Genomic DNA, 10,134 nt, shown 5'->3' on the forward strand with positions numbered 1-10,134 from the left:
GAGTTGAACTCCACACATTCTGGCTGGGGAATTTTGGGAGTTGAAGTCCTCATACCCTGACTGGGGAATTCTGGGAGTTGAAGTCCATACATGCTGGCTGGGGTATTCTGGGAGTTGAAGTCCTCATATCCTGGCTGGGGAACTCTGGGAGTTGGAGTCCACTCGTCTTAAAATTTCCTAATGTCGAGAAACATGTTCTGGAACCTTCCCACCCCTCCCGTGCAGATTTAAGGGGTCTGAGAAAGTGAGAACATGTCGCAGACACCGTTTTAAATACACAACAACACCAAGAAACCCATCCCGGATGTCTCTGCTCCGATTTTCTGTAAACATCCTGTGACAGATGTGTCAATTTTGTAGATGGCTGCTTTCTTACACCGTTGTCTGGCAGTGGAATTCATCCATTTTCACAGAGTGCGTTGAACTGTAAACCAACTGCAAACTAACTTAAACAGTGTGCAGAACTGTAAACTGAGCTAAATCTACGCAGCATGCTAGTCCATGGCAGGGCGGGGGGGAAGCAAAAGCAAACCAAGATTAACATTTTTGACCTGGTTTAGCAGGTTGGCAAATCAGGAGCAACTGGATGAGAGTGAAGATGGCGGCTTGGACCTTGTGATTGGAGCCCACCCCTTCTTCTTTATGTATTTATTCATTTATAGCCTGTCCTTTATTATTTTTATAATAATATAATATTATTTATAATAATAAGCTCACGGTCCAAGCATGCCTAACCCTCCTTCTTCCTCCTCTTTGCCCCACAACAACCCTGTGAGGTGGGTTGGTCTCCTGGTGGTTGGCCCAATGTTACCCAGCCAGCTTTCCTGGCTAAGGTGGAACTAGAACTCCCCGTCTCCTGGTGATTGGCCCAAAGTCACCCAGCAGGCTTTTGTGCCTAAGGTGGGACTAGAACTCCCGTCTCCTGGTGATTGGCCCAAAGTCACCCAGCAGGCTTTCGTGCCTAAGGCGGGACTAGAACTCACCATCTCCTGGGGATTGGCCCAAAGTTACCCAGCAGGCTTTCGTGCCTGAAGTGGGACTAGAACTCACCGTCTCCTGGTGATTGGCCCAAAGTCACCCAGCAGGCTTTTGTGCCTAAGGTGGGACTAGAACTCCCCATCTCCTGGTGATTGGCCCAAAGTCACCCAGCAGGCTTTTGTGCCTAAAGCGGGACTAGAACTCCCTGTCTCCTGGTGATTGGCCCAAAGTCACCCAGCTGGCTTTCGTGCCTGAAGTGGGACTAGAACTCACCGTCTCCTGGTGATTGGCCCAAAGTCACCCAGCAGGCTTTTGTGCCTAAGGTGGGACTAGAACTCCCCATCTCCTGGTGATTGGCCCAAAGTCACCCAGCAGGCTTTTGTGCCTAAGCGGGACTAGAACTCCCTGTCTCCTGGTGATTGGCCCAAAGTTACCCAGCAGGCTTTCGTGCCTGAAGTGGGACTAGAACTCACCGTCTCCTGGTGATTGGCCCAAAGTCACCCAGCAGGCTTTTGTGCCTAAGGTGGGACTAGAACTCCCCATCTCCTGGTGATTGGCCCAAAGTCACCCAGCAGGCTTTTGTGCCTAAAGCGGGACTAGAACTCCCTGTCTCCTGGTGATTGGCCCAAAGTCACCCAGCAGGCTTTTGTGCCTAAAGCGGGACTAGAACTCCCTGTCTCCTGGTGATTGGCCCAGTCACCCAGCAGGCTTTTGTGCCTAAAGCGGGACTAGAACTCCCCGTCTCCTGGTGATTGGCCCAAAGTCACCCAGCTGGCTTTTGTGCCTAAGGCGGGACTAGAACTCCCCGTCTCCTGGTGATTGGCCCAAAGTCACCCAACAGGCTTTTGTGCCTAAGGTGGGACTAGAACTCACTGTCTCCTGGTGATTGGCCCAAAGTTATCCAGAGCTACAATTCACTCTTTCCTGGTTTCTTGCCTGGTGCTTAAAAATGGGACAAGAATGGCCTATTCCTTCCGCCATTTTGATTTTTTTTTTTTACCCCATTTATCCTCAGGACACACTTGCTGGAAATACAGCAGCTGAGTTTTTAGCTCTCTGTTTGCAGCATACATTTGGGACTGAGGTATATGCAATTAGAAATCCCACTTTTTCAAATATCCAAGTCCTCTGGGTCCAATCTCTGTAAAACGGGTGGATATTCCACAGGTATAGCAAGGTTCATCACCCTCGTTGCAAGCCAAAATAAACAGCAGGGACTACAATGGACTCCCAGCCTTCGAATGGCCCTCCGAACACGAGTCTTTAATTACCGTTTGCTTTCTTCCTTTCCCTCTTGCAGTTCCTAACTAGGAGGGCAAGAGCTCTGTGCAACCCTCAAGCCCTTCCTCTCCCTTGAAAGAGCTCCGTGTAGCTCCAAACCTTGCTACGTTTCAGCACGACTTGCCCAGTTTTGCCAACGTTTTCCCGGTTGGATTTAATTCCCAATCTTTCCAAAACAAGTCAGTTGCAAAATTGATTAGCCTGCGAAGGATGAGGCAATAAGTAAATAAACAGAGTCCTTCTGATGGGCTGCCCCCCTCGGTTGTTTGGAAAACTCGCAATCCCTTTGCCAAAAACCACTTTAAAATAATAATAATAATAATAATAATAATAATAATAATAATAATGAAGCAGCTGCACCAAGATCAGAGGAATAAATCAAGAGAAGCCACTGGATCCTCCCCCCCCATTTCTTTCTCTACTTGGCCTGCAGCCTCTCCAGAGATCAGTCCTGGATGCCAATCTTTATTTACAACCCCAAATCTTTATTTACAACCCCAAATCTTTATTTACAATTCCCCCTTCCAACTCCCAGAGTCTCCGTTCCTTTGATCCTGGGGGGTGGGTGGGAATCCCCAGAATGCAATTTTTTTTTAATGCAGAAAGACACCCCCCCCCCTAACCCTTCTGTCTCTTGACCCCTGTCATCCACACACCCAGCAAGGGGGAAGAAAAATAAATAAATCGAATCAAAATCCCGCAAGGTACCCCTGAGATTGAAGAAAACAAACAAACAAACGGGAGCATTGCCCTTTCTGAAGGAAAGTGCCAGACTGACAGGTGTCTTTCTCCAAACCTGAGAGGTAAAAAAAAAAAGTACCTTTGATCGCCCTTCCCTGCCAGAAATGCTCCTTGGCGAGAAAAGAAAACAACAACCAAAGGGGCATCACAAACACACACACAAAAGGAGACAATTGTGTTGGCAATCTTGCACCCTCGCTCCCCCCTTCTGCCAGCGACTCACCTCATGGTTTCTTTCCCCCCACCCTCTTGGGGGTGGCTTTAATTTGGGGGGCTCCTCGGATGCCTCTGGAATAGAAGGAGGTTTGCTATGTGCTTGCAGTGCGCTGTGCGATGCTCAACGCCGGCTGGCTTATCTTTGTCCAGAGCTTTGGAGTGAGGAGAGAGAAAAGCAGTGAAAGGCAGAGTGTGTGTGTGTGGCTGTTGTCTGTGTGAGGCAGTGTGTCTGGAGGGGGTCTGGCATTCCCCATGCTGGTCACGCCTTCCTCCCTCTGCACACACACACACACACACACACACACACGCACGCACGCACACACACACCAAGCACACTGTCCCTTCTCTCTGGCTGCTCCTCCGCCGGGACGGAGGATCTCACAGGCTCTGGTGCTTTCTTTGCACACAAAGGGTGCGAGGGAGGAATGTGCTGGTTGTCAAAACTCCAGGCCCTGCGGGCTGGGCTGGGGCAGATGGTTTCAAAGAGCGTGGGGGGCTGCGGGTACGAAGTCTGCGTTGAACACGGCGATAACCGCAGCAGAAACACAGAACAGGGTTGCCCAGGCTTGGCACTAGAAGAGGGGAGGGCTTCCACTCCCAGAATCCCCCAGGCCAGCACGCTTTAAGAGGGGAGGGCTTCCACTCCCAGAATCCCCCAGCCAGAATGCTTTAAGAGGGGAGGGCTTCCACTCCCAGAATCCCCCAGGCCAGCATGCTTTAAGAGGGGAGGGCTTCCACTCCCAGAATCCTCCAGCCAGCACGCTTTAAGAGGGGAGGGCTTCCACTCCCAGAATTCCCCAGCCAGAATGCTTTAAGAGGGAGGGCTTCCACTCCCAGAATCCCCCAGCCAGCATGCTTTAAGAGGGGTGGACTTCAACTCCCAGAATTCCCCAGCCAGAATGCTTTAAGAGGGGAGGGCTTCCACTCCCAGAATCCCCCAGCCAGCCTGCTTTAAGAGGGGAGGGCTTCCGCTCCCAGAATCCCCCAGCCAGCACGGTTTAAGAGGGAGGGCTTCCGCCTCCCAGAATCCCCCAGGCCAGCATGCTTTAAGAGGGGTGGACTTCAACTCCCAGAATTCCCCAGCCAGAATGCTTTAAGAGGGAGGGCTTCCACTCCCAGAATCCCCCAGCCAGCCTGCTTTAAGAGGGAGGGCTTCCGCTCCCAGAATCCCCCAGCCAGCACGGTTTAAGAGGGAGGGCTTCCGCTCCCAGAATCCCCCAGCCAGAATGCTTTAAGAGGGAGGGCTTCCACTCCCAGAATCCCCCAGCCAGCACGCTTTAAGAGGGGAGGGCTTCCACTCCCAGAATCCCCCAGCCAGCCTGCTTTAAGAGGGGAGGGCTTCCACTCCCAGAATCCCCCAGCCAGAATGCTTTAAGAGGGGTGGCCTTCCACTCCCAGAATTCCCCAGCCAGAATGCTTTAAGAGGGAGGGCTTCAACTCCCAGAATTCCCCAGCCAGAATGCTTTAAGAGGGGAGGGCTTCCACTCCCAGAATCCCCCAGCCAGAATGCTTTAAGAGGGAGGACTTCCACTCCCAGAATCCCCCAGCCAGCACACTTTAAGAGGAGGGCTTCCACTCCCAGAATCCCCCAGCCAGCCTGCTTTAAGAGGGGAGGGCTTCCACTCCCAGAATCCCCCAGCCAGCCTGCTTTAAGAGGGAGGGCTTCCACTCCCAGAATCCCCCAGCCAGAATGCTTTAAGAGGGGAGGGCTTCCACTCCCAGAATCCCCCAGCCAGAATGCTTTAAGAGGTCTGGACTTTAATTCCCAGAATCCCCCAGCCAGGATCCTTTAAGACGGGGGTGGGGGGTGGACTTCCACTCCCAGAATTCCCCAGCCAGCTTTATGCTTGCTGGGGAATTCTGGGAATTGAAATCCATACACCTTCAAGAGGTTCAGGCTGAGAAACACTAGGCCGAGCCATCAAGAACCGCTGATAAAGAGAAATTTGGAGTGATTTATTCAAAACTGAGGGTGGGGATTAATTACACCGATAGACAAGATACAACCTTTTCCCCCCCTCAGCAAAGTAATTTCAAAGGGGTTGGATAGGAAGCTGGGAAGTTCAAGGCTGCCCACTGGGTGTTGACTTTGGATGGGCCCCATCGCTCGCGTCACCAGTTACCCACCATGGTGGTGGTGCTGGTGGTGGGAAAGGTGGCGGAAGTGGAGGCAGACCACCGAAACCCCCTCGAGTTCCTGGAAGAGGAGATCGAAGTCCAGGGAAGGGGGCGTGTGTGTGTGTGTGTGTGTGTGTGTGTGTGTGTGTGTGTGTGTGTGTGTGTGAAGGGAGGAAAGAGAGAGAGGGGGTTTCCCCAGACTGGGTCAGGCCAACTGTGTCCCGATTTGCCAGATCCAGGTTTTTCTGGGAATTGCAGGACAAACACACAACACGCTTGCAGGGTGTGGGGAAGGAAGGAGGGATTGGTCCTGGTTGGATGTTGGCTTAATGAACACACCATGATTCTCCCAATGTAGCTACTCAGGAAAGACACCAGGGTAGAGTATGAAAAAGGGCTAGATGTCTTCAATGCTCCTCCTCTTCCTTCCCTTCCTCTTCTTCCTTCCTTCCCTCCTCCTTTGCTCCCTCCCTCCTTTTCCCCTTTCCCTTTCCTCCCCTCCTTTCTTCTCCTTTCTTCTCCCCTTCCTTCCCTCCTTCTTTCCCGCTCCCTCCTTTTTCCCTTTCCCTTTCCTCCCCTCCCTTCCCTCTCCTCTCCTCCCTCCCTTTCCCTCTCCCTCCTTTTCCCCTTTCCCTCCCCTTCTCTCTTTTCTTCTCCTTTCCTCTCTCCTTCCTTCCCTCCTTCTTTCCCCCTCCCTCCCTTTCCATCTCCCTCCTTTTTCCCTTCCCCTCCCCTCCTCTCTTTCCTCTCCCCTTCCTTCCTCCCTTCCCCTCTCCTCTCCTCCCTCCCTTTCCATCTCCCTCCTTTTCCCCTTTCCCTTCCCTTCTCTCTTTTCTTCTCCTTTCCTCTCTCTCTCCTTCCTTCTCTCCCTCCTCTTTCCTCCCTCTTCCTCCCTCTCCTTCCTCCAACCTACCCTCTCCCCTTCCCTTTCTTTCTCAATGGAATCCACCCTTTTCATCGAGTTTCCCTGCTGTGCTGCTGTCTTTTCCTGGCACATTCTTCCTCTCAGTGCCTGAAACTTTTGACTGTTGGTAGTTTCCAATTAGGAGACCCAGCATGTCTTAAATCAGGGATCTCCAGCCTTGGCCACTTTTAAGATTTGAGGACTTCAACTCCCAGAATCCCTCAGCCGGCAAAGCTTGCGGCCTTCAACTCCCAGAATCCCTCAGCCGGCAAAACTTGTGGCCTTCAACTCCCAGAATCCCTCAGCCGGCAAAACTTGTGGCCTTCAACTCCCAGAATCCCTCAGCCGGCAAAGCTTGTGGCCTTCAACTCCCAGAATCCCTCAGCCGGCAAAGCTTGTGGCCTTCAACTCCCAGAATCCCTCAGCCGGCAAAGCTTGTGGCCTTCAACTCCCAGAATCCCTCAGCCGGCAAAACTTGCGGCCTTCAACTCCCAGAATCCCTCAGCCGGCAAAGCTTGTGGCCTTCAACTCCCAGAATCCCTCAGCTGGCAAAACTTGCGGCCTTCAACTCCCAGAATCCTCAGCCGGCAAAACTTGTGGCCTTCAACTCCCAGAATCCCTCAGCCGGCAAAGCTTGTGGCCTTCAACTCCCAGAATCCCTCAGCCGGCAAAGCTTGTGGCCTTCAACTCCCAGAATCCCTCAGCCGGCAAAGCTTGTGGCCTTCAACTCCCAGAATCCCTCAGCTGGCAAAACTTGCGGCCTTCAACTCCCAGAATCCTCAGCTGGCAAAACTTGCGGCCTTCAACTCCCAGAATCCCTCAGCCGGCAAAGCTTGCGGCCTTCAACTCCCAGAATCCCTCAGCCGGCAAAGCTTGTGGCCTTCAACTCCCAGAATCCCTCAGCCGGCAAAGCTTGGCCTTCAACTCCCAGAATCCTCAGCCGGCAAAGCTTGCGGCCTTCAACTCCCAGAATCCCTCAGCCGGCAAAGCTTGCGGCCTTCAACTCCCAGAATCCCTCAGCCGGCAAAGCTTACGGACTTCAACTCCCAGAATCCCTCAGCCGGCAAAGCTTACTCTCTTGTAATCCCTTCCTCTGCAATCTCTCCTCTTTGGGGGATAAGAGAAAAAAGAAACAGATACGGCTGGCTGGGGAATTCTGGGAGTTGAAGTCCACAGGGCTTATACTTGCCTAGGTTGGAGACCCCCCTGTCTTAAATAGTTTCATAGATTATCCTTATCCGGATTCAAAATGAATTGGCATTGTCTTGAACCCTCCAGCTGAGGGGAAAAACCAGGGACCGGGTGGGTGAACTTAAAAGCCATGTTTCCAAAATGTTCAAAATGTCTTATCTCCAAATTGTTGGCAGTTCCAAGGTTAGAATTAGAATTAGAATTAGAATTAGAATTAGAATTAGAATTAATAGAAAACAGAAGAATGGAATGGAATGGAGTGGAGTTGAATAGAAGAGAACAGAACAGAACAGAGAAGAAAACAGAACAAAATAGAATATAGAAAAGGAATAGAATAGAACAGAACAGAACAGAACAGAACATAGAAGAGAAAAGAACAGAAGAGAATAGAACAGAACAGAACATAGAAGAGAACAGAAGAGAACAGAATAGAATATAGAAAAGGAATAGAATAGAATAGAATAGAATAGAATAGAATAGAATAGAACAGAACAGAACATACTATAGAAGAGAACAGAACAGAATACAGAAAAGGAATAGGATAGAATAGAACAGAACAGAACAGAGAAGAGAAGAGAACAGAACAGAACATAGAAGAGAACAGAATAGAATATAGAAAAGGAATAGAACAGAACAGAACATACTGTAGAAGAGAACAGAATACAGAAAAGGAAAGGAATAGAATAGAATAGAATAGAATAGAATAGAATAGAACAGAACATAGAAGAGAACAGAATAGAACAGAATAGAACAGAACAGAACATAGAAGAGAACAGAATAGAATATAGAAAAGGAATAGAACAGAACAGAACATACTGTAGAAGAGAACAGAATACAGAAAAGGAATAGAATAGAATAGAATAGAATAGAATAGAATAGAATAGAATAGAATAGAATAGAATAGAATAGAATAGAATAGAATAGAACAGAACAGAACAGAACATAGAAGAGAACAGAACAGAACAGAACAGAACAGAACATAGAAGAGAACAGGAGAGAACAGGAATAGGAAATATGGAATAGAATGGAATGGAATGGAATAGAACTAATAGGAGAGAATAGAATAGAATAGGGATAGGGATAGGAATAGGGTTGGAAGGGACCTTGGAGGTCTTCTAGTCCAACCCCCTCCTCAGGCAGAAAACCCTCTACCATTTCAGAAAAATGGTTGTCCAATCTCTTCTTGAAAGACCCCATCCTAAGGCATCTTCCCAATTAAAAAAAAAAAAAAGCCATATCAAGGCAGGTTTAATTCAAATTTAAATTTAGCAGGCCATGCAAAGTCCATCAGCCGCTTACAGTTTTTTTTTACTTAAATTTGGTTGTGTAAACAAAACCAATCTCTCTTTTTCTGCCAAGATCTGACGTTGCCTTCAAACCAGCCGCAAAATAAATCCTAAAACTTAGCCAGACAGGTTCCCTGTGAAGTCAAATTATAAGTGAGACCAAATGTTGTTGAATGGTTAGGAGTTTCAGGGCCGGGCTGACCCAAGGGCTTGTTTTTGTGGGCAAAGAGAAAGTCCTTGAAGAATTGATGTTCTTCCTGTAATACAAGGAGTCCTCGACTTACGACAGTTCATTTAGTGACCGTTCAAAGTCACAACACCACTGAAAAAAGTGCCTTATGACAGGTTTTCACACTTACGACCGTTGCAAAAATTCCATCTTAAACGGAATACACTCTCGTAATCATTTGTTCCACCCATGTCTGGATCAGTCTCCAATACTTGTTTGCAGCATTGCAGGTCCACCACATGTGAAAATATGTGCCTGATGCATCTTTGTTTCTATTTCTTGGTCTTAAAACACACGAGGAACGGTTGAAGGAACTGGGCCTGGCTAGTCTAGAGAAAAGAAGGACGAAGGATGACATGATAGCAGCCTTCCAGTATTTGAGGGGTGCCACAAAGAAGAGGGGGGGCCCAAGCTATTCCCCAAAGCTCCTGGACAAGAAGCAACAGATGGAAACTAACCAAGGAGAGAGAAGCAACCTGGAATTAAGGAGAAATTTCTTGACAGCTAGAACGATTAACCAGCGGAACAGCTCGCCACTAGAAGTTGTGGGTACTCCATCACTGGAGGTTTTTAAGAAGAGATTAGACAGCCATTTGTCTGAAATGGGATAAGGTCTCCTGCTTGAGCAGTGGGTTGGACTAGAAGACCTCTGAGGTTCCTTCTATCCCTAGGATTCTTATATTCAGCCATCTTAAAGCATGCTGGCTGGGGAATGCTAGGAGTCAAGTCAGAGACAGATTCAACCTCAGACTAAGGAGGAATTTCGGAATTTCCTGACAGTGAGAACAATTAACCAGTGGAACAGCTTGCCTCTAGAACAGGGGTCTTCAAACTTGACAGCTTTAAGACTTATGGACTTCAACTCCCAGAATCCCTCCTCCAGTCACGTTAGCTCAGGAATTCTGGGAGTTAGAAGTCCACAAGTCTTAAATTTGCCAAGTTTGAAGACCCTTGTTCTAGACGTTGTGGGTGCTCCATCACTCGAGGTTCTCTAGAAGAGATTGGACAACCATTTGTCTTGGATGGTATATACCGTAGCAAGGATCTTCAAACTTTTAAGACTGGTGGACTTCCAACTCTCAGGATTCCCGAGCTAACACGACTGGAGGAGGAATTCTGGGAGTTGAAGTCCACAAAGCTGCCAAGTTTGAAGGCCCCTGGTATTTAGGGTCTCTTGCTTGGAGCAGGGA

The 10,134-nt window shown here is 49.1% G+C and overlaps 1 protein-coding gene across 2 annotated transcripts in view; it reads right to left on the reverse strand.

Annotated features, from left to right (window-relative positions):
• The window catches only part of MASP1 (MBL associated serine protease 1), a 106,625-nt gene extending 103,007 nt beyond the window's left edge, over nt 1-3,618 (reverse strand). Inside the window, exon 1 of one of the 2 annotated variants that reach the window (XM_087965598.1) lies at nt 3,224-3,618. In XM_087965598.1, the coding sequence (XP_087821724.1) occupies nt 3,224-3,228 (5 nt within the window). In that variant the 5' untranslated portion in view covers nt 3,229-3,618. The remainder of the gene's footprint in view (nt 1-3,223) is intronic. The other variant, XM_087965597.1, reaches the window with a different exon arrangement.
• Nucleotides 3,619-10,134: the final 6,516 nt, after the last annotated feature.

This window comes from Notechis scutatus, chromosome 4 (assembly GCF_049901735.1).
Source record: "Notechis scutatus isolate UNSWTSFEM ecotype Mainland chromosome 4, rNotScu1.2, whole genome shotgun sequence".
In the NCBI taxonomy this organism is placed as follows: domain Eukaryota; kingdom Metazoa; phylum Chordata; class Lepidosauria; order Squamata; family Elapidae; genus Notechis; species Notechis scutatus.